Source organism: Pogonomyrmex barbatus, unplaced genomic scaffold (assembly GCF_055798465.1).
Source record: "Pogonomyrmex barbatus isolate J1 unplaced genomic scaffold, ASM5579846v1 scaffold16, whole genome shotgun sequence".
In the NCBI taxonomy this organism is placed as follows: Eukaryota; Metazoa; Arthropoda; class Insecta; order Hymenoptera; family Formicidae; genus Pogonomyrmex; species Pogonomyrmex barbatus.
The window spans coordinates 3,202,128-3,228,280 of record NW_028297112.1 but is presented as its reverse complement, the minus strand read 5'-3'; the positions used below and the strand labels follow the sequence as shown (position 1 = coordinate 3,228,280).

Sequence of the window (26,153 nt, the reverse complement as noted above, 5' to 3'; positions counted from 1 at the left end):
TTGAAATATCAATTAATTCTCTTTCTAAAAAATCTTTAAATACAGCAAAAAATGATTTTTTGCAATATTTAAACTTCATATTAAAACCAGTCTCAATTATTTTAGAAATGGATGTATTGGAAAAATTTGACTTGCAGCATCGTTTTCAGTAACTAGAAATCTATAAAATAAAAAGCATCTTGTTTGTTTTCAAAATAATTCGTAAATGTTATTCTCAAAAGATCATGTAACAATCCGTAGATAGAAATTGTAACGTTCAATCGAACAACAACAAAGGAAAAATTACAAAAAAATCAGATAACATGCCTCGTTCAACCGAAGATGCACATCGCGTTCGAACCATTTAAAAACTACTGAATGATTGCGTCAATAATTTCCGAATCCAGCCCGAACAGCTCTAAGCGTCGATAATCGATATATCGCGAGGATAAATAGTTTCAATCGCTTGAAATTGTCGAAGGATAAATTTGAAAATGCGGCCAACGAAAAAAATTTTCCAAAAAAACAAATCCGTCTATGAGATAAAAATAAAAAAATTATTTGCGTAACAAAAGTAAAAATAAAAAAATTATTTGCTGTTTCTCATCCCTCATACATTTACTTCAATTTAACGCGGTCGAAGTATTTCTTCATTTTTTTGAAAAATCGCGTCACCAATACTGCCGCGCGATTTTCCGAAGCGGAATCGCGAGGATCGACGTATCGTGTCGTCCGCCGTCTTGTCTTGCACGCGCGGAGAGCGATAGTTGTCGGTGAGGAGCTGTCGCAATCGGAAGTTCCGTCTCGCAATCGGCGGTGCGTCGTTCCGATTCGACGCACTCGCGCGAGTAGAACGGCCGCCGCGTGGATCGGTGAGCGAGAACACGTACGTTTAAACGCTTGCGTTTCATTTCTTTCTATCGAGGTCCATGTTCCTTCGTGTAAATCAAATCGCGATTTATATCTTCTCTTTCTCCTCTCCGCTCAATTGTTTTAACCGACCATTGACTGCCTAATGTGGCAGAAACGTTGCTTTTAAAAATGTTTAAGTTGTTTATTTTTCGTTCAACATTTTTAAAAAATTGTTATTCGAAATAAATATTTACTTGAACATTTGTACAGTTGTAATCTTATTTAAAATTTCACAATTTTTTTTTTTAATTTAATTAAAATTGTTATTACACAGATAAAAAAATTAAATGTTGTTATATACTTTTACATATATAATATTTGTGATTTCATTATTTTTCATTTTTATCATTCAAAGTCTTCTCGAGAAACCATTTTGCAGACTTCCCGCAAAGAGTGGTGTCCGTAGCCTCTCTGTAGTAGCCGCGTCGGTAAAGACGAGTGTCGGTGATAAATTCATGGAGAATTCATCGACATCGCGCAGTCGATACTATTTGCGAACGATCGAGTGCACGACTGGTCCGTCCGAGCGCTGTCGGTCATATCGAATCGCGTGGGGTGAACCGAGCAGAGGCGAACGAAGCCGAGACGACCGGCCTTGCAAGGCTGCGGGTCGTTGAACTCTTGGCCTACTGCCGTCGTGCGCGCCACGTAACGCGCGTACGCGCGAACAGGGATAGCCATTGAATGTTGAGAGAAGAAAAAGAACGAGAGAATGCGCGACCTGTGACTTAGAGACATCAGAAAGGGTTGAAGGGGCCACGCGCTTGTTGATATATCTCATGGTAATGAGTTCCTCGAGTCCTCGACAATGGCAAATCTTTATTTAACGATATTCGGAGGCGGACAAAATTAAGACAGTTTTTTTTTGAAAGTTCAACTTGATATAAATGGAAATGAATCAAAAAGAGCACGTGTTCTCTTCTGTTTCGAGCAATATGAAATTTTAAAAAAGATTGAGGAGTATAAACAACGTGGAATTAGATTTTGTACGTCTTAAGTTGTTAAGAACTTAAATATACTTTATCACAGTTTTTATATTTGCTCTTTTGATCTTTCAAAGTTAAAAAGGTTGATATAAAATTGTTTGTTATATAAGATTTTTGTTTATCTTGTTCTCTTCCTTTTAATTTGGGAGGTAGAAAAGTTTCAGATTTCTTTATAGAGTTTTTTAAGAGAAGTTACGTATTAACTTGGATAAATAAGCAATCATAACTGAGACATTAAAAAAGAAATATGAGAAATGTATTTTTTATATAATAATAAAAGATACATTTCTCACAAACAAAGTATATAAAAAATGACTGTAACACTAATATTACACGAAGAAGTCGACATGTCATGGTCACGTGCGATTTACGCAATGCAGGGCTTCATTTTGTCGGATATATTATTACCAGTAAAGCTCCGGGTAATCTTGTTAAAAACGTAAATTTCACGAGTCAGACATTCTGGATTAACACACGCGATTAATTAAAAGAGATTTTTTACTATTACAAGAAATAAAGATTTTATCATATGTTTAAATTTATTACGTACATTGTAAATACGCGATTTTAAAAATTATTCGGTACTTAATTTATGATATTTAAAAATTATTGTTAAGATGAAGAATTGAAGAACTTTAAGCGACAAATGACAAGTTTTCTTTCTTATTGTTTAAAATTGAATTGCAATTAAATAACATTGAATTGGAAAATAACAATATTATATATTTAAATTAAAAAATTTTTTAAATAAATTAAAATATACAAATATATTTTTTCGCCAAAAGTTATTTTTTTGCAAAAGAAAAAATATATTCTTTACAATATAAATGAAAACATTTACTTAAATTTTGAATTCGTTATTTAGATCATTTCATAATCATATTTTTACGTTCTTTTAATTAAAATACTTTACATTATGCATAACTGAGTTCCTGACAAAAAAAAAACATACAATTAAAATTCGCGATCAAACTGAATAAATAAGATAACGATTATTCCTCCGAAAATATATGAATAGTAGCGCTAGAAATCAAAACTAGCGGTAGTAATAAGAATTCATCTTGCTACTGTTATTTTATTACTGCTATTAAATCAGCATCGTTCTCGCAATCAGTCACGTTAACGAAGAGTCGGTCGATGTAAGGTAGTTGAGGCCAACAATAATAACGATAATGGCAATACCGTCGGGGAATGCGCCGGGGAGTTCTCCCGGACATGAACGGTAAAACGACAAGGAGCTCGACCTCCTAACCCCTAGACCTGCGGGACGCGCTCGCGCACGCGATCACGTTTTCTCGTAGCTCGCCTTTTCCGTTACGCGGTAATTTTACGCGGTGTGCGCGCGCTCAAAACGGCGCTTTTAACGCGCGAGAACGGTAGCGCGAATCTCGTTGTTGTAATCGTGACTGCCGAGAAAAATTATCCACCGGATAACCGGTATTCACGCCCCTACCGTTGCACCGTCTCTTTCGAACTTGTATCTTAGCCCGAGCGCCATAATGACAAGCTTTCATCATAAACGTCGTCTTAAAAGTGATCGCGACACGATCTCCTCCGATCGCAGATCTCGATTAATGATGCTCGTTAAGCCGAACGGCGGGTCGCTCGCGTACTGATTAAGTGGACGGTAATCTCCTCTTTGCGTCTTGATCATCTTTCTGAGATGATTCTCAGGCAGGTAATAATTATCAAAGACATCCCTATTATTGGCGTGTTATTATTGGCCGGATTTACCAACACCACATTAACTGTAATTTTAAACCGGCTACTCGTTTTCCTCGGGATCATAACGCCGGCTATAATCTAGAGACGGAGGAAAAAAAGTTTAGCTGTGAATGGCATTGGTAGAATTATCTCCGTATCTCACACATATAAAATCTATAGCTTTTAAGCAACCGCATATTGACGTACGGCTACGTCATATAAAATCAATGCGTTCGCGACTATTGACGTGACTGGTGCGTCACGTAAGACTGTAGGTTGGCGATTATTGATGTAACACTGTATAGTACGACATGTTATCCGTTATATTTTAATATTAACTCCGCAACCCGATCATTATTTACATCAACATCTTACAGGCAGGTGTCTAAGCGATCTTCGGATATAAAACGTAACGGTAAATGCCATAAATTTAACTCTCACAGCTAATATAGCTTTGTTAAAAGAGTATTAATCTTTTTCAAATATCAGATATATGGAAATTTCATTTGCATTATATAGCATGTATGTTTAGCATTTAGTATTTTAGTATTTAATTATACGCGACGCTTTAAATTTTTGGAGATGTGCCTTGGAATATTTTCTAGAAATTTATATACATAAAAGCAATACACAATATATTCTTTAAAAAACAATTATATGCGTTATATGCTTTCTTTATATTAATTGATTTATCTCATTACTCTATGTACAAAAATATTAAAGTACAATTATTAAGAAGTGAATAGCTAACGAGATACTTTATATTTTATGTCAGAATATATCAACGTAAAGTATCTCGTAAACTATTAATTTTTGATAACTGTATCTTATATTTTTATATTCAAAATAATTTCCATTTAAAAAAGCAATCATAAAAAAAGATGTTGAAATGAAGAAAAAAATGATGCTCCATTTACGAATATGTCAATATCATAATTACGTAATGTTCTTGAAATTTTATCTTGAATATTTTCAATAATGCATCATTCCGCAGATAAACAATTATAGGAAATTTTATATATATTATGGCATAAATAATATTGTATGCAATTGATGTACGTATAACATATCTGTTTAATATATTTTATCTGTAAAAAGAATATATTCATCTTTTGCTGTATATAACCGTCTCTGTAGTCATAAAATGAAAAATAGATAAAGACCAGATATGAGATTTCTACGAATAACAGTTCAAAATATAAGAAGAAAATCAATATAGTTTCAATTTCAATATAAAGTTATTTAATATTTCACATTGTAATAATCTTTCTTAGAATTATTTTCACAAGAAAATAATAAAATTTTATCTATGTTAAATTTTAAATATTCAAGAATCTTTATACTTAGCAATATTTACACAGAAAGAACATTTATTTGTTGCAATAATGTTTACAATAATTATTAGGTTATTTTATTAAACAAAGGTAAATATGTTCACACATGGAATTAATATTAGTTTACTAATTAAAATAACAATTTAACAATTGCAAAGACTCTGAGAAAACATTATATATGCAATTTCATATCTTCATGTGCAGTTATAGTCATTTCTTGACAAAAATTATAAAAGTCCAATCATGTCGATGAGAGCTCTATCTCTATTTTTCGATCATTTTGTATTCTTAATATTTAAGTAACGTCAAAATATTATAACGGAAAAACGAATTGTTGAATGACGTATCAAAGCGAAAGAATCATGTTTCAACATGCTTGTATTTAACTACGCTAAATTTTTTTCACCGGGCCACCTAGCTTTTCGTGTATCCGTGTTCGAAATTCCTTCTCGCTCGTAAGGACGCTCGCCAGTGAGCGCGACGAGGATGACGAGAGAGGCACGTGGGGGCTACTCATGCATCGGCGAAGTAACGGTGTCCGGTAACCGCGTCAGAGCCAGTGCTAGCGGTACTCGTCGGCGTTCCGTTACTCGACCGACAGATCCGCTAACGCGACTCGCGCTCTCTCCTTCTCGCCCGTTGCACGTTGCTGCTTTCTCCGTCACCGCCGTCACCCCCCGTTCCCGCGGCCGACGCGCCGTCCCTCGTCACTCGGACAAGTACCGGCGCATCGCGAGCCGCTCCGTCTCGCTACGCGATTCGCGTGCTGGTAGAGCAATGGCCCGGCATTACGCCAACGCGATTACACGATTACGCGAGCGAGATCGTGGACCCGACCGCCGTTTCCTCGCACGGTACAAACAATCCCAGAAAACAGATCGAAGTACGGGACATTTGCCCGATGTAAGTGATAAAAGATTCACATTTGTCCACGTTCGATATGAATTTATTAATGCACGCTAACCCTCGAGAGATGCACGTTTTAAGAAATTTTAAAGTGGCTTTTTTTACAAAAATTTAAGCTAAGCTTTAATAAGCCGAAATAAATTAATTCCATTTAATGTTTTACGAATTAAAATATGTCGATGAAATAAGTAGAATAATATGTCTAAAAGACATCGTAAAATGTTTTCTAATTTTTCAGATGTTCTATAAAAAAAATTCCTTGAAATGTTTTTGAAGAAATTAAGTGAATGAAATAACGTTTATGAAATTTTAGATAGATGGATTTTAAGGATGTATTATATCTATTTTTATAATTTTTATATTTATAATGAAAAAATTTTGAAAAATTTAGATTATTCTAAATTGCATTTAAAAATGACCTTAGCAACAGTTTAGAATCTTCAAAAATTATTTAAATAAATGAATAGAATGTATTATGATGGAAATATAATTAAGAAATAATTTTTATTTACAGAAAAACTAATTTCTGTATCAAAATAAAACTTTATATAAATTTTATGGAATAGTTAAGCTAATTACAGTTAATAATTAAAAAAATTGAGATTATTATTTCTTAATTATATTCCTATATTAAAGCATATTTCTACCTTATATTTAAGTAATTTTTAATCCAAACTGCGGCACAATTTTTTGTACTTTAAATACAATCTAAAATAATCTATATTTTTTTTCATTGTAAAGAAAAAAGTGTAATATATTAATCATTTCTTTAAAATTTGATCGAGCAATATTAATATAATAGTGTTATTTTACTAATTTTGCTTTTTTATTGTTATTATTTCTTATACAAATTGGGGTTGCATAATTTTTTAATTCTCTACGATATAATTTATCGATGATAAGAAATAAAATGATGACATAAAAATCAAATGAGGCTTCAACAACTCTTTTTATACGCATCCATACCTGTTCCTGTGATCGGTGGAGATGTCAGCTGTGAGCTACTTATATCTGGAGGCTGTTGCGTTTGTTGCTGCTGCTGCTGTTGTTGCTGTTGCGATTGTTGTTGCTGTTGCGGTTGTTGTTGCTGCTGTTGTTGCTGTTGCTGCTGCGGACTATTCGCATGCACGTTGCCCGGACTCGCCGCACTTTCAGCCATTTTTCGCGCGAATATTTGCTCTTGGCAAAAGTAGCTCTAATAATGAGTTATGACATTTCTACGTGCGGTAACTGTCAAAGACAGCGTCGTTGTTGTTGCGTTGCATTGAGGCCAGCGACGAGGTGGAGATGAATGAATTGGACAGTCAGTTTAGATAGTCAGTCGTTTTCGAGGTTACTCGAGAACTTGCTTTGGGCTTCTATCCCATTATATTCCCATTCATATATAAATATTCATGCATGAATTATTGCAGAATTTATTTGCATCTCTTTATAATTGTTAGAATCATTGTCTCTAAATATTTAAAGAGAAAATTTTTTAAAATTTCTTTAAAGTATCTTTCTTCTTAAAGCATACGATGTCTCGCACTTTGAATCTTTTCTTGTTTTTCGTGCTTGATCGGTGACTCCTTATTGACGATATTGACGATATTGATGTTTATTCGTTATATTTGTTGAGATTGTCATTAATGTCGGTATGCCGCATTTTTATAACGCATCGATCCAACGCGCTGATATCGAAAAGAATGCATCTGATCTTTCGATCGAGTTCTCTTCACATCCGCTCGAATATTTTCTCCGATTCATTTTCCAATTAATGCAATCGATTAAAATTCGTAAGTTTGAAAAAGAAAATGTGTGGAAGATAATAACGAAGAATCAAAAGGACAGTAGCTTCTAAAAGATAGTATCGCTACCGAAAAATTTCGAGATAAACGTTTGTAAATTAAGATCTCTTAAAGAAGAGATTATCACTTATGTGCTCATGAAACGAGGCGATCCTTTACATGCTCCCGAAAATGGGAGAGACCGAGTTGCGAGTTGGAATCAAGAAGCTAGGAACAACAACAAACATCGGGGAGGAAAGTGTAGAAGAGGGATAGTTGGAACGGCCTCGAGTGGCAGCCCGCCGAGTCGATAGGTCAGTGGGTCTCGTTCGGAGAGAGTCGCTTCGATTCAACCACGCGTTTCCTCGCGCGCAGCCTCGAAACGAGCGAGGGAGCGTAGCGGTCGAAGTCCTTAGACCCGATACGAGTTCGATCTACCCAACTGTGTAGATAAGGAAGTGCAGGCGCTATCAAATCCGAAAACACGGAAAGCTCGTAACTTCGAGAAATCGGCAGCGACCGAGTGTCCACGAGATGTATCAATTCTGCATTCACCGTTGAAATCGATCTTATCGACGTAGCGATTGAAATCGATTTTAACAATTAACGATCGCCGAAGTGTCGCACGTAGGACAGTGACTGGTCTTTATTGCGAGCATGCTTAAAGAAGATGAACGCATGAGGACAGGGCTTCACCCTTCACTTTCATTCACGAGCCGCATTCGATATCCTGCTAGTTGCGACGAACGATACATCGTCTACAGCATATTAGAATTAAGATCGTTTGATCCATGCCAGCGCGGATAAGTTGAGAAAGAGTGAATAAAACGAACTGGAGAAAACAGAATGGTTCAACAAAGGAGCTCTTTCTCTCGTGATTATGTTGTACGTAAATCGGGAGCTCGAGGAGGATCCATGCTCGATCATGGTCATCGGTCGTCGGCCCTTCGCTGGGATCATCGACTGGAGAGCGTCCGATTGCCGATCGGAAATGAGTGAAGGACAACGGAGCGAGGCGGTGCTCGCGACCTTCGATGATTAATTCGACGGCTGCGGTCGATATCTCGCTACCGCGACCGCTAGCCTCGCACGCGACAAGATACTTTAACACTCGCGACGAAACGTCATCAGTCGTTGATTGTATGGCTATCCGTGTCGCGATGCTTCTCCCCCGTCGATCTCGTTGATCACTGACATTTTGGATCGGTCATCACACTGCCGAGGACACCCACATCGCGAATCACTCGTACTCCTCGTGTGTCGTATCCCGATGTCATCGATGGCTGTGCAGGCTTTTTCAGAAACGCGTTATCCATCGACGAGGGCCATCTTCTGTCAACTTGAAGCGTTTTCTCCGATGTTGTGTCCGATGTCAAACGTTCAGGTCTCCGACTCGATCATCAACGAAGTTGAGACCGGGAGAGATAGGCACGTACATTCGGATGTTCTCGAAGGTACCTTCGGAAAAACACGACGGGGCAGCTTCGGGGTTTGCTTCAGATCCTCGTGGTTTTACATCGTGCTCACCGATGATGGAAGCGGAGGGCTCGCAACTCGTCACGGAGGAAGGTACTTTTTTTACTGGCAACGCGAGCGAATCGCGCGCGCGATGAGTAAATCCTACGCGCTCCCGGGTTCGTCGTCGAGGAGAAAGCTTTTCAGATCCTCGTCCCGGGCTGAAACCTTCCCTTCTTCCTGCCTTCCTTTCGTTTCGGCGCTATGCACTTTACGGGGCACCAGTGGCTCCTGCTTACACCGACCACCACCAGATGGCATCCGGGCACTTGACTCGCCCCCGAGCAACCCCGTTGCGCCTCCGGAACCCTCGCCATCACCACCCCGCCCGGGTTACGCTAGCTAACGACAAGTTTCAAACCCTGCGCAATATTTATGACGAGATGGAAAGAGCTTTCTTCGTGTTGAATTCATTATTTAAATTATGAGGTATAGTCAGAAATGGAGATATGCAAGATGGATAAAATAGAACAAACTTTTCTTTCATTGCAATATAAATAAATAATGAATCATTATAAAAAATGATGATATAAGAAACCAAGAAATGCGATAATTTCTTATGTAAAATTTAACAATAAATCTTTTTACAAAAGTTTTTACATTGTTATATAATTTTTTATGTGAAAGAAATTATTGTTTATATATTGTGTCACTAATATTCTATATTAAATATAATATTTATTTTACATGTATTATTAATATTCTATTTTATTATTTTTTATAATATACTAGTTTATTGCAATAAATTGCTGTTACATGATATATTTAATATAATTATAAAACAATCGCATGTGAACATTTTAGCGCGTATTTGTACATTTTTATAATATAATGCAGTTAATATAAGTCTCTCATTTTGTATTATATATTTTTTTATAATGTTTCTATTTTAAAAATAATTTTTATGAATATATTGTCAACATTTAAAATATAATAACGATATTTTAAATATAACTATAATAGACTATTAATCTAGCGAGAAAGAGAGATATGAGATTGAATTATGCGCCAGAAGTTATTCATGAATGGATGAAATAGCGTAAACTGGCCTTCGGATGATTCGGGGATGGTACACTCTTGCGCATGTGCGACTCCCGCGCGACTTCGCTACCCTTCCTTCGATCGCGTTACTAGCTCGAGTTTGTTGGAGGATAGCTCGTCTTATCGGATAAACACGATAGAACACGCTGCGTGATGCTGCCTGTCTATTGTTTGCCGAAATCCTTATTACTTCCATTTTCTCTTTCGTTGACGAGCACAATTTAAATAATAAGGGTGACGATTCCTATTTAAATTCACGTTTTTTAATAATCGACAGAGCAAAGCAAGACCACATGGCGTTTCCAATAAAAATAATCGAAATTTTGAATTTTAATAATTTGGAGAAATCTACGATTGAAATTTTTGTTAAATTATTTTTGTTTTTTATGACAACTTTTTGGAAAATTTCTATGACTACATTCCTACTAATTTAAAAATAAATCTACCATATTTGTTTTTAAAATACATAGATAGAAATAATCCTTAATTTCGACAGTCAATTCTTTATTCTTCGAGGACCCTGCTTTTGGCGTGGCCCTTTTATTAAATGCCTCGGGAACATCGTGCTACCGTTATCGCGCACCCTCTCTCGAATGAATCTGCGATTTAAGCGTGTCCGTTTCGCATTAAAATCATGTCCGGGATGCTAAAAGGAGGGGAGTTGCGGGCGAAATGAGCCCTCTCCACCGGGTCCCGAGGAGGCTCGTATCGGGGGCCCGGCGCGAGACGCGAGCCGTTGCATTTTCAGAACGGTACTCCTAACTGTATCTTGCATATGTATAAGCGCGTACGTGTGCCGCGCCGCTCACCTGTCGGACAGCCGCGCTTGGTGCGATCGCCAAACAACAGCAGCCGATGAACTCACTGCACGACCGGCGCGACCATTGATCCAGGGAGAACTGGTACACTTCGTCGGAAATGTATACGTTACGTGAAATAAATATTTCTGATTTCTATCTCTGCCATTTCTATCCCTTGAATCCCTTTTTTAAATTAAGATCCCTTTTTAATAATTTTAATTGGATGAAATTAATAAATTTTACGACTCTAAGCAAAACAGATAAATGAAATATTGCTCATTATTCTTAATGTATTTTTCATACATTAATTTTTCGTGAGTAACCTACATTTTTTGTTAAAAAATATGATGTAGAAATTTAATAATTAATTATCGATTTAATTATTAAGTTTGTAGTAAAGAAGATTAAGGTTAAATAAAAAGAAATTTTGCAGAGGTAAAAACCTTTTTAAAAAAATCATTATCTGTTCGATCTTCTCCTTATTCACGACACTGTGTCTGAATGGCTCAAGCGAGCTTTGAAGGAGGATATACAAGAAATGATGGTTAGCGGATCTTCTTCTACGCAGGTACTTACGTGCATGCGGGTCGCGTGTACGGATACTCACGTAATGTGGGCCCGTTTGCCGGAGATACCGTAAGACCTTGCGGTGTTACGTCACAGCGAGATAGAGAACAGCGTGGTTAGGAAGACGCACAAAAGACAACGAAGAAAGAAACAAAGGCGAAAGGAGGGACAATGCGCTTCTCACGCGGAGATAAATAACTCTACGCACTCCAAATTAAAATTCTTGACGCGTCGTCGACGAACTCTATTTTTGTCCAACACGTAATGTGTCCCGAAACGATACGTTGTTAAATTTAGATTCGATTATTTCTTTTTGACAAAAAAGTAATTAGCATATTTTAATTATTAAAATATTTTTAATAGAAATTATATATAAAATGTAATAAAATTTAATAAGATATCAGTGATATAAATGGATAAGAATAATTTAGTTTTGGTAATTAATTCTTAATTGAAAGATTATACTACTGGATTGCTTATTAGAAAGAAATTGACAAAGTTTATAAAATTCATAAGATTATCAGATGTATATATTACATGATAAATTTTTAAATAATCCAACCAATTAAACATGTAATTTGATATTTAAAGCAGAAATTAGAAATATATTTTATAAAGTGTAAAAGTCATGTATTTATAAATTATGCATTAAATTATATTTGGTGATTAGATTAATACATAATTTTGTAGAATATAAAATAATTTTACTCATAATAAATCATTGAGCATCTTTTTAAAAGAAATTAATGGAGATACGACACTTTCCTATTTTGTCTTATTTGATTGAATCTAATTAGTAATTAAAAATCATTTATACTAAAATGTATTTCGCGTCGCACGATTGAATTCGTAAAAGTAAATCGGGCCAAAACAGCCATTGACTTTCCGCATGAATCAAGGCGAGTGGGTTAGAATCGTGGATTCCCGCTAGTTTTATACCGTTTTCCGTTAAGCTTTTTATGCGTGCTCGCATGCGTGCGTGAGTACGATTCCGATTTGCGGATGTTTGGTTTTATGCGAGCCGATGCGCGTCCTGATAAGCTCTCATCGCGTGCAACGAATCGCTTACGTTGCGCTTGGTAACGAAATTTTTTTTCCAACAGTCCCTCCTAATTTATTCTCCAATTTATTTAATATAATAACAGGGATACGCACGATTCATTATGATCAAGTGAAATATGAGCTTGTGAAAATGCATAATTTGAGATATTAAAATTATACCTATACACAAATTATGTACCTGCAACATTTGATATTAAGTAATTTGATGACATAATTTTGGAGCACATTCATTCGATTATGATTTTTAGCAATTATTCAATGGATTTTTCGAAGTATTACCTTTGAATCTTACATTAATTATTATTATAATCAACGTAATTAATTACGCAATATATATTTTGAGAGACTACATATCATGCCTTTATAAATGAATAATAACTGTTATGTTAATTATTTTTTTATACATTTAATTCAAGTACTTTCTGAATTATTATTTTTTTCAGACATTTACAATAAGTTTCAAGCTATTATATCTCATTGTTGTAAATCTATAAATAGCCACAGAACGCCTTTTACCGTTGAAATCGACGTACCGTTATCGTTCAAGGCGTATTATTTGTCCTTACTCATTACTATCTTTTATGTACAAAATCAAACGATGGACGAGTCAACGGACGACGTCAGCGCGGGCACGCTGCTTCGTTAAGCGTTTCGCAAAATCGCTCCTGCCGATGTGGCGAGCAAGTAAGGCCTCGGTTAAAATCACCGGGCCCTTCCAGCCCCCTCCGGCCCCCGACACCCCACCCCTCGACCCGGACCTCTCCTTCCTACACCCTCTGTCTGCCTGCCGACGCGGCCCGCGTCCACGTGTTTCTATCTGCGGTCAGTGCACTTTGCTGCACGAACCGCGGCCGTTTACCGAAGGTCCACGCAACGCGACCGCGCTTAATAATCATCCTCCGGAGGATCGTCGACCCTGTGCGAGCCCCTGCGCGAGAGAGCGCAGGAAGCGCAGGAAAACAAAGCTGGCATACGAATTCGGCAGATTGCTGGGCGGAAAAATGGACAGCGCGTATTTCGTGCGCGTAATAAGAGATAATGAACGTCGATGTTCATCGATGGGAAAATTTGATTCTGTAATCTGAGAGTTCAATGCATGCTTTCTGATTTGAGCCCACCGACATTTTAATGAGATTCAGAAAAGATACACGTAAATTCAATCTTGAATCTGCACGCATAAACAATTAGTATCATTCTTCCTTTTCTTTTTTATTCCAAAAAATTTTTTATTCTTCGTAAAGTACGCTTTTGAATTCAGAAATGAAATTTATAATATGTATCACTCTTCTGTTATTTAATTTTAACTCTTTCTATCAATAACTGAATTATTTTTAAAAAATTTCAATTTTTAACTCATAAAAATCTGGGATTATTTATATATTCTTCTTGGCTCTGCCAATGTTCTTAGGTATATAACCCTTTAAATTTTATTTGTGTTTCCTTCTGTCTTCATAGCCTTCTAATGCGTATCTTTGTTTCCTAGATCCCCATTAGAGATCGTCGGGCTCATAAATCTTTTCATTTCTCGTGTATACTCTTTTCCGGAATCATCGCGAATTCCACTTTTATCATTTCGAGATAGAATGTAGAGGCGGAAGTGAGAGAGAGAGACCACGGAAGATCCTTGCCCGATAAGGGAATACGCGTGGGTTCCGGTCATTCGTCTCCATCTCGATATTCTCTGGCGCGAACGCCGCCGCGTATCTCTGTGTCGCTGACACGTACTAAACGGAATGCGCTGCTCGGAAACAGCGTCGTGCGACGTCGCGGAAGTGAAAAAAATGCAGATGCAATCACTGCGACGACATACTAATGACGAGTATTTTTGAATCGTGGATCGCTGACATCACTCGCGCTAAAAAAATTTACCAGCAACTCGCCTCGTCATCGAGAAATCATTCGTCTGTACTCGCAATTCTTACTAAATCAACAGTTTGCAAACAGCTCAAATCACTCGCGGGAAGGAACGATTGTATCAACAAATATAAGTATCATTTTCTTCTTTTCTAGTAGAAATGATTTACAAATTATTATTTTCATCAAGTTAATTTAGATAAATAAATTTAGATAAATTTCGCGACAAATTGTAAATTTTTAATTTATTGTTAATGTTGATTTTGCGGAATATATTTTAAATAATTATACAGAATTTCTAATCTTACAATTATTCTTAATTATGACAGGATTTTATTACAAACTTTAATTAATTTCTAAACGATTTATAAAAATCCTTTACGCTAATTTATTTAATAATTGGAAGAAATTTGCAATCTTATAACATAATTGAATTTACGAGCACTAATAATTGCAGAAAGATAATTAATATTATTAATTCGACATGCTAATCAACAATTCATGATCGAGACGATATGATTCATCCATATAAACGAATTACTGTTCCCGATGGCCTTAAACTTGCTAACGTTTTCATAAGCGCGATAGCTCCTGATTTAAATTGCAATTAATTTTATTGCATCATCGCCGATTTATTCTCAGCAACGGGAGAACAAAACGCCTACGCGCAGATAAATAGACACAGAAAATGCGATATGCCGGTATGCCAAGGAGATTTTTATGGAGCGATAAAGAGCGACAGAGACGGAAGAGACCGGGAAGAGTGAGAAGTAGAAGATAAACGAATGGCCCTAGGAAGGTTCACGGCCGGGTGGTTGCTTCAAATCAGGCAGGTAAGGTGCTTCGACGCGAAGGAGAGACATCGCTCTCTCGCCACGTGGTGGCGAGGGGGGGTCAATGTCCTCCAGACGAGGTTCGTGGAGGTGAGTACTCGTGGAGGTGAGCCACGGCCGGTGACTTTGCCGCGCGCGCGGACTTGCCTAAAGTTCCCGCCGTTCATTCCGTTCATTCTTTGTGTCTTATGAGCCGCCGCGCAATCCCTCTCTTTGTTACTCTTAGATACCACCGGGAATTTTTGTCGACCCCATACGGTTCAATCACGCGACAGGCATCACGTGCAGGCCACGTATCGTCGTGATTGATGTACCGTCGCGGCCTGTAATAGGTGCGTGCAAAGAACGATACGAAGCTGAATATCACCCTATAGATATACCGAAGACAAAGGGTTAATTACTGACGCCTACGGGTTTCCTTCCGGGCTATTCTCCGTCATAAAGATTTTTTGTTTGGCGGGCAAAGGGAATATCTCTGAAAAGACAAGCGCGTTCGCATGTTTGCTAGACTACGAGATTGTATCTTGTTCATTATTTTAATGCTATTATTAAATTTATTAAAGATCGATATCAGATTGATATATTTGTGCTCCGACGTTTAACATACAATTTTTATTATAAAAAGTTTATTTACTATAAAGAAATTACGTTCGCACGCATTATTTCTTTGTGCTAAATCATCATTCGCGAAGTATCTTTGCGAGGTGAGGACATTATTAAAAAAAAAAAGAGTGTAGTAGAATTTATTTAAATTATTTGACAATAAAACAGATTTGTACCTCATTGTACATTTTAAGAGGTCCCTCGTTAAAATTTCTCAACGTTTTTTTTTACTGGCTGATGTTGAGTGAGTCGTTAACAATCCGTTGTATTGACTTTTCTAATTCACCGCTTCTCCGCTTCTTTCACGCTTGGTCGGCATTCCCGTTCTCAGAGGTATTCCCGAAGTAACATCGTTTAATGTATGCGTAATCACGAAGGGAGCCGCGGCCGCGAATTTCGACGGTCTCCCGAATAGGAGAGGGAGAGGGCCGCGGGTTTCAGCCGTGGTGAGGACGAGCCGAGCCGAGCCGAGCGGGTCGAGTGAACGGGCGCGTAACATCTGCGGTCGACGACCCTTGCGGTGCTATCGAATACCTGCCGACGCGACTCGCTCGTCCATGCTCGCGTCGCTCTTTCGGCCCATGAAGACTTTGATTTGGCTATCGCGATTATCGATAGGACTCAAGTTCGCCAACTTATGGAAGAAACTCTGTTTATCCCTCTTTCCGTCTCTCTCTCTCTCTCTCTCTCTCTCTCTCTCTCTCTCTCTTTTTTCATTAATTATGTGCAAAAGAATGGTTCGACACAATGTCATGTATGTATGTGTTACAAATGTACATTTTCTATAAATTAATTAGGTATTAATGTATAATTCATATATAACGAGAAGATATCTTTGAATAAAATATTTATCTATATTGAGAGAAAGATAGATGAGCGAATCAATAAGCGAGTCAAGCTAATATTGTAGAACTAAAAATATCAAGTATATGTTATATGATGCATAAATTTATTATTTGACAACCTATGTATACATATAGCATATTGATTTATACATTTGTCCCATAGATATATAATTTAATTCTCTCTTTTTCTTATTAGCTTATGTGCTACTGTTGAGATTCTGTACTGTTAAGATGTACTGTTAAGATTCTATATTAAAATTTCGAATAAATTTAATTGATTAATTGTTTTCATTTTGTATCCTGTTTTTTTGTTGCTGACAAGCTGACGAAAAATATAAAACTTAAACTATATCAAAATATCGTATTTTGAACTTTATATATATTTCAAATAATTATTACATTGAAGGTATTGTAGTCTGATAAAAAAATAAACTCAGAACAATGCACATGATGCATATTCGCATATAACCAGCAAATGACTCTCGATAATGAAAAAAATAAAATGAATAAAGACAGCACTTTGAAAAGAGTGTAATTAGAAGCTCATTTTGGATTAATTATTAATTCTAATTGTCTTGGTATCTACACAAATACTCCCTTCGTATCATTAAAATTCAGTCGCCCTACGCCGAATATCACGTGCCTTGTAAAATCGAAATAAGTAAAAGGGCGTTGAACGTGGGCTCGACCTTCCCCTCCGCGACCTTATGCGTTCAAACGCAACGCTCAACGAGAACTGAATCCAGAAGAGAGGAAATATCATTCTATGAGTCATGGCTGGAGCGTGGCAGTGACCGAGCTCGAGCTATCGCTCGTTACGAATTAGTTTCTCGCTAACGTTTCGTCTTTTGAAATACTCCGAATGGATACCTGGTGTATTTTTATTACACATGTTTTAATATAATTTTTCTTATGTAATTTTTTATAAATGTTTCTATAATCTTAAATCTCATAAAATAATTTTTTATTTTAACACACACACACACACACACACACACACACACACACACACACAAACTTACACATATATTTCAATTAATATAATATTTTCTCTGTATTATACTAAATATCATATTCTTCTGAAAAATATAAAAAAATATCTTTTTAATTTCGAATTAAAAACATATTACGTTAAAGTATGTGTATATATACATGTATAATAGAAATATATTCATAATACAGAATCCATTTCGTATAATTGTAATCGGTAGAAATTATAGATCGATATAATTCGAAGAGAAATATTAAAATAATGTATACATTTAAATTTAGTTACAATTAATTTATTTATTACTTGATTACCCTTAATTAACTTATAACGTTAATTACTTTTTAAATGTATAGACGCTGTTTTTTTTTCATTCATACATTTATATAAATTCAAGTTTGGTATGACTTAGCGAGATGATTGTCATAGTTAATTATAGTGAGGAGATCGAAATTGCTCCGTCTTCGAATTTCTCGCTGATCAATATAATATTAACACACGTTAACGGGCAACGAACTCGTACTCGAGTTAACGGACTTTCCTGCTTGAATCTTATTGAATGAGAATCTCAAAGTTTGAACGATCTTTCTTTCGCGAAGCGATCTTCTTTTTTCAGAAATGAAGAGATGCAAAATATTACAAAATGTAATCGCTGGCAGAAAATTTTAGTTTTTTTATAGAATAATTTTGTTATTTTGTGGGAATCTTTCTTTAATACTCTTTAATTTAAATAATTTTTATAAAGATTTCATATATAAATGTTTAATTTAAATAATACATAATATATAATTGAAACTATTTATTTGAACTCAAATTAATTAAAATATTGTCATTTTATATTTTAATTTCTTGTTGATAATATTTTTTGCTATTTTAAAATAGATATTGCCCGATAGATAATTAAAGGGATTTTATAGACAGCAGCGCATAATATTTTCATAAAAATATCCAAATAAATATTAAGAAGTTTGAAGATATAAGATTTATAATATAAAAAAGAGATAAAAATAATAATAAATATAATATATATACAAAATTTGTTTAAATAATTATTTTTACATATATGTAAACATAAAATTATCTACGTATACATAAAAAATATCAGAAACATTTAATATAAACATTTAATATAATCACAATTAACATGAAATAGAAATATGCGTAAAAAAGTAGTAGAAGTGTTACATTGAGAAAAACTTCTTTAAGAGAGATAGACCTGTCTCTCTTTCTTAAATCGATGTTTCGCACGAGGATGAATCGGAAAACGCTTCTATATCTCATAAAGAAAGAGATGTGGTCCACGGACTCGACTGGAATGGAGTAGTAGTAATAGTAGCAATAAAATAGTAGAAACAGCGGAACGGAAAGAGAAGGAAAGATGAGACGTGACGCGGGTGGGGGTGGAGTAGTAAGAAACAGCTGGTGGGTTGAACAAGTCGCGCGAGTTCAATGACTGGAGAATGAAGAAGTAAAGGAACCTGGTTTTGAGTTAGGTAGGTAGGTAGGTAGATAGGTAGATAGGTAGGCCCGACGAGTGTCGCAATTACGCGTGTAACTATGTATGCTCGTATAATGTATATAAGCGCGCGTCACCCATGGGGTTGCTACGTATCGATATTTGGACTCAAATGAAAAGTATTGAGTACTGGGTTTTGAACAAGAAGACACACGAATGTGTCTTAAAAGTATAAAAATATATATTGCATTTAATTATAAAAAAAAGAAGAAGTGCTGCGTGTGTCATAGAGAGAAAAAATTCTTAATTGCAATAAAACAGTTTCGTAAGATATATATTGTTAGTATTTTTAATTAATTGCGTATACAACAGTATTGAAATTATAATAATGATTTACTGGGATTTAAATAATTTTGTGTACGCGATATTTCAACATATACATAGTTCAATCCTTTTGATGAAACGTATGTTTATTGATGAAAAAACATTAATGTTTATATCTTTATTTTATGCGATTAAACTTGTTATTAATCTTTAATTAAGAAGATATCTATAAAAGTCAAAATTTATATCATCAAATTTGTAATTTAAAAAAAATTAAAGTAATTTGTAATTTTGTATATTTATTTCTACACTTTTTGAATTAATACAATAAAGAAATTTGCTTTAATATTATGAAAGAGTTATGAAATTAATAATGAAGTAATTTTTATTTTATTTATTAATATATATGTATGAACTATCTTTTCAGATAATCCTCGAGAGTTTCTATTTTTACTGTAATGTAAATTTTGTAATATATTGCACATTACAATGAGTCTATCGTGTCGCGTCTATCGTCTTTTGATTGTTGTTGGAAGTATGGGAAGAAATACTGTAAGATCGTTCGAACTTGCTTCAAGTCGCTCAGAATCGCTCGGTCATGGGCCTACTATAACGGTACTCGGCAGCGTAATTTGGGTAGAGGCTCCCATCGACATGTACAGGCTTGGTTCATCGCCTGCTTATACCCTTCGTGCGTTTCGATGTACGCGATACGATGTGCTCGGGTAATGTCTTTACACCGGTCGGTTCGTAGTTACACGACTTGGGAGATATAAATAAATATCCGGGGTTACCGCCCTCTTTCATTCTCGCACATTCTGGAAAACTATAACCTAATGGGATGATTTTATATATCCTTTCGAGTAAGTGCGGATTCGACGGAGATACAAATGTTTTGTTCGCCGATGACAGGCAATTTGTACTCGTTTTGTTTTTTGTAGAAGAAAAATTATATTATTTTACTACATTACAAAAACAACGTTATTAATAGTAATAATAAAAATAATATTACTTATATTAGAAAGTAACATGTATGCTTATCAGAATGCAAATAATTTTGCATTAAATCAATATGTCTAGATATTTTTTATATTATATTAATGTTTTATATATATAAATTTTAATCTCATATGAAAAAGAATTTAAATAAAAAGATCGTCTTTATAGATATATTTGATTACAAAAATTATTGTTTTGTTTTGTATAAAATATACGGAGAAATTTATTTTTGTTTATATCGCTATTTAATTATTTATTAAAATTATAAATAATAAAATTATTTAATGTATCAGAACAATTATCAAATTAAACAATATTGTATTCTAATTTTCATATCAGCCTTTAATTTTTGAAGTATCTTTATTTTTGAATTTGTGTTAATCAAAAATTCAATAACACGGAACGTTTGTATTGATGATATGGTTCTGTATTGTTTAACTATATTCCGAATAGCAAGGCAGAGAGAACTCTGATGATTGATTTTACTGGCACAGAATTGATCCTGTTTTAACAAGTAACGAACTGTATTTGTACATTTTGTTTTCAGAATTTCTGAAAACAAAACAATTCAGAAGTTCGAATTTGTCACAATCAGAATTTTATTTTTATAAAATTTGCAAGGAGAAAAGATTGGTGTAATTAAATAATGCTTGTATGGAATAACAAAATAGGACAATAAAGCAACTATAAATAATTATATATATATATATATATATATATATATATATATATATATATATGTGTAATAAATTATTTGCATGTAAAAATTTGGTCATTAAAGTTTTAACGAATAAATTTTTTTTAATAATTATTTTAAAATATACATTGAGGGAGACAGCTACATGAGAAACTGCTGTATGTCCATATTGTGAATTTATTTTCACGTGACACTAAATCTCTCCCTATATATATATGCATTTACATTGCATGTCACTGCAGTATGACGCCTTCATTTTTCGATATCACGACAAGGCTACCCTGAATTTTCATAGCGATTTGTGTCATGAATTTTCATAGTACCTCATATCATTTCACTCCACGGAAAAATACGGCACAGTGCCACGTGAAGCTGGTTGCGCAATCTCATCTCTCTATCTAGAACGATGAAATTCTCCTCTTACATGTCTCAATTTACTTTAATTTTCACCGGCTCAAATAAATCCTCCTCCACTTTGTTAACGCCGAAATTTCGTCTACGACATTGTCCGTATCGCAGCATTCCTCGATAAGGATAAAGAAAAATGGACAGACACGAGGACAAAGACGGAGAGCGGGCGCGCACGAATGCGTGAAGAGATCACGTGCGTGCGTGCGAGCATGCGTGCGTGCGCGTGGTGTACGCTCAGGGAGGTTCATTGACCCTCGCTTTTGTTCGTGTACCGAGCACCGAGTTTGTCGACGCTTAGTTCGGCAAGCGGCGATGGGCGCCGGCCCATTGGGGCTCCAGATCATACCGGGAACCGAAATCCGCTTCATGGCCATGCCCGGTTAGGTAATCGATCGCAACGCCCTTAAGTTTACCAAGGTCTTTGCCACCTGTCGTAGGAAGGAGGGATCTCGCTTTTCATTACTTGCCCTTCCCTTCACTCGCACGTATCTTCCCGCTACCTTTCCCTTCTCCCTTCTCCTCTTTGTTCGCCCATTTTTTTTTGTACTGTTCAATCATTTTCGATTGCGTAATACCTCTTGGAGTACAGACCCTATTTCAACTTTCTTATTAATTTTAAATTATTTATTATCACTCATATTTTGTATTTCATTTTTGGGTTTTTAATTTTTACGTTTCATTTCTTGTAGTATTTGGTTATTGTGTAGCATACTTTGCGTATTTCTGTTTGGTTATCTTTATCTGTATATAATTTTGCATTAAAACGACTACGTAGTTATTGCTTTCATTAGCGTAATTTGACGCTTACATCTGCTTTTGCATGCATTCCTTTAATATCAACTCATCTACGCTTTGTCATGTAATTTTTACACCTACTGTGCTACCGTATAAAGTATGATTCATTGTACTTCTATTATTATCTTTATTCATTGTACTTCTATTATTATATTCCCGATTTCTTTTTTAGATACTACTTTATATTTTATTTCCATTATGCAAAAAGTTTACATAAAATATTTTTTTATAAATTATTTTATAATTTAGATTTTTATAATTTTTAAATAGATTAAATTAAAGAAATAAATTATTTAAATGTTTTAACGAAATGTGCGGGTAAACAGTTAGCTAATATTTTTTCCAAAGTTAATCTTACTAATATTTTATTTAATCCTATTTAAGCGATTCAGTATGACGGATTCTCGATTATTATTAAAATATATATTTCATTTGTATATATAAATAAAATTACCATTGTTTTAATATTATCGTATCCCATTTGATTTTTTGATAATTTGCGAGATAAGACTACATCGATTAAGAAGTTATAATTTGTAATGATGAGGATTACTCTCCAGTATGTTTAATTATTTATATTGTTTGTAACACACGGCACAAATAAACGGCTTAATAACGTATTTTATGTCAAAATTATTTAGTCAATTATTAATTAATTCTGTTTACTGCACTTCTCAAATAATTAAATTGTTGACTTTCACAATAAATTAAATATTGTTATAAAATTATTATTTTTAATTAAAATTGTTAGCATATTTAAAAAAAATATTAGAAACTATATTAGCTAAAATTATATATAAGATATCTAATCGACATCACGATATTATGTTATAATTATCAGAAGCTAAATTTAGTAATAAATAATTTTCTCCGTCGATTATATATATATATATATGCATATACATATAAAGATAAATGAGATATTTTAGGATTAATAATCATCCTTAAAATTACTCTTGCTTCGTAAAAATTGATTTTTAATTTTCTTTATATGTATATATCGTTCACAAATTGCAATATTAATATAATAAATATTTTTATCAAATTGCATGAATATAATAGTATAATCTTCGAAGTTAATTAGACATTCGAAGTTAAGAGCACATTTTTGAAAATACTAATTAATAAGTTAAAGAAAATTTGTTTATTTGCGAGTAAGAATAAGTATCAGAACAAATAATCTTGAGAGATCAAGTCGGTGGTCGCCGATTGTAGACGGAGAGATTGAAGAGCGCACACTCGATGGATCTCGGGGAGAGAAGAGCGTCGCGGATTACGCGATCGCGTCGTCAGTGTGTTACTGACCTCGAGTGACCCTGCCATCGTGACCGCAACTCGCGTACTGTTACCTTCTGCGAACAAGCCTATTTTCCCTAGTCAGTGTTCCTTTTCATTCTGATTAAATATTCTTTTCAGTTACCATCCCGTTCTTTTCGAATGATTCGAGATTGATTCGCTATCTTAATCCTCAGGTAGGAAAAATCAAGACAGGCTTTGTGTAAGTTTGTGTAGAGTTAAGGAAGAATGGAATATCTTGAAATCTTGATTATCCATTTGTCAAGATGCTGTACATATGAAAAAGTCTTCTCTTTGGCGTCATTGTAATTCTTTGCAACGTGAAAATAAATATTAACTCAGTAAACTGAATAAAGTAAAATATAATTTATACGTCTTAAGTATAAATAAAAATTAGAAATTTAAATAATGAAAGAAATTATCAAGTATTTTATAAAATAGATTTTAAATTGCCATGTAATTTGCAAATATTTTTGACGGAATAAATCCATGTAATCGTTATATTGTAAAAGTTAAATATATAATGCAAATTAATAAATACGTTGCAAAAAGTAACGCTTAAAATTATCATTAATTTATCAATGTTTTTATCAATCATTTTATGATATTAATGAGAAAATGTTTAACAAGTATTAATTTTTTACTCTGCTAATTTATTATAATTTTTATGAGTTTATTATAATTTTTATTGTATATAGATATAATTGCACGATAAAAAACGGTAAGTCAATTATCTTTTCTACGATATCAATAGGCCACAGCGAAAGGGTTAAAGTGCTGAAAGGATCGATGTCGCATGAATCTTTTATGGCGTCCATTAAATCTACACACTCGGATTCACATTTTTATCTCTCATGTGACTTTCCACAAAATCTTCAAGTTCTTTATGCTTGAAATAAAATTTATCATAATATTATATACCGCGAAAACATTTAAACAAGCTTTTATATAACAATCTATGATTAATTCTATGATTAATTTGTTGTAATTATCATCGACGAATTAATAAATTACTGTAATTAAGACACATCCGTGTTGTATTTTGTAACACAGACATTTATAAAACTCAGTCTGACTTGCACATAAGATCCTTTTTATTTCAATTAACTTTAATGTGTCACTCACCTCTTATCGTGCTAGGCATCTTGTCCGAGATTGCATATCCTGATATCCACAACGCAGCCTCTCCCAAAAATCGCTCTTATCTCACCTCGACTCTCTCACTTATCACCCACTTAAGTAAATCCGTTAAGCACTACGCGCGTTAAGAACAATTTCGTTCCTTCCGGTCCGTCTTTTCGATCGATTCCTCTCACTGGTCATTCAACCGTATCCACATTTCTCCGTTCTCAGGATCACAGATCAAAGAATGCGCCATATAGCGTCGATATCGAGCGTCACGACGCTCGACACAGGATCGATCAGTTCTGTTTTCCACCTGCGATTTTCTTTACTCCCATTTGTACGCTCGTACATTCGATGTTATCCTTTCCTCGCTTTTGCAGAATTCTTCCGGTTTCAAAGAAGCAAATAGAAATTTTGACTGAGAAGACCACGATTTGAAAATCCTCCAGATTTTTCCGCATAAAACCGAGCTAAATTTTATTTAATTACTGAACATTAGCTTGATGAATTAAATGATTGACAAATTGCAGAAATTAATGTGCAAAATTAATTTTAATATCGACTAGACATCGAATCGAATTTCGAAAGCGACTTTTGATTGCGCTTCGCGAATACGGTACGTTCTCGAGATGTCACTGACGACAATGACGCCGTCTTTGAAACCGGAACTGGTGCAATTGTAGGTCGACAAATTCCGATAACTGAATGAAGAGTCCAACATAGATAAAACGCTCAAGTCTTTCAACTTTCCGCACTGGAGTTAACATACACGTTGTGCCATGAGAAAGCCGCAAGTACTTTTGATCCCTACTTGCGTATCACTGTAATCCCGAATTTTCACTTATAACTCGATGTACATTTTTTTCCAATTACTCGTTTTTATATTCCTCCGAACAAGGGCTATTTTTTTGATGCGATCACTCATTAGGTACCATCTTCGCGTTCTTCGTCATCTCATCCATGTATCTTTCATCCTTCCAGCTGGATCTTCGTAATCAGATGCTTTCCTCCTTAACGTCAGCGCGGCTAATAAAATTGCCGCGGTCAACCGCGATCCCCCTTGTCCCCCACTTTTTTTGGTAAGAACTACCTGGTATCCTTAGTCGAGTGTTTGCCTTTCGTTTTTCGACTTTTTGTACCTCTTTCTCTGCCTCTTTGCGTTTCGTCGTGCGCGGCGTACCGTTTCCGTTCAATTCTACCTGTACACCTCGAGGTTCGGCGGTGGTCCGGTGGTGGTAGCTGGTGAGTGACTCTACCGCAGAGATCCACAGGTGCTCGCGCACGGTGCTGTTCGTCGTCATACCCTCACCACCATCGGCTGCCGCCGCCGCCGCCGCTGCCGCTGCCGCCGCCAC

At 35.0% G+C, this 26,153-nt stretch overlaps 1 protein-coding gene across 4 annotated transcripts in view; it reads right to left on the bottom strand.

Annotated features, from left to right (window-relative positions):
• Hr3 (nuclear hormone receptor 3 ROR-beta) overlaps nt 1-26,057 on the bottom strand; it is a 101,000-nt gene extending 74,943 nt beyond the window's left edge. For 3 of the 4 annotated variants that reach the window (XR_016138664.1, XM_025217923.2, XM_089074131.1), the window contains exon 1: nt 6,788-9,347. Coding sequence is in view for 3 of the 4 variants with exons in the window: in XM_025217923.2 (XP_025073708.2) it covers nt 6,788-6,980 (193 nt within the window). In the remaining variant the exon portion in view is untranslated. Of the gene's footprint in view, nt 1-6,787; nt 9,348-24,798 lie in introns of those variants that run through there. The other variant, XM_089074135.1, reaches the window with a different exon arrangement.
• Nucleotides 26,058-26,153: the final 96 nt, after the last annotated feature.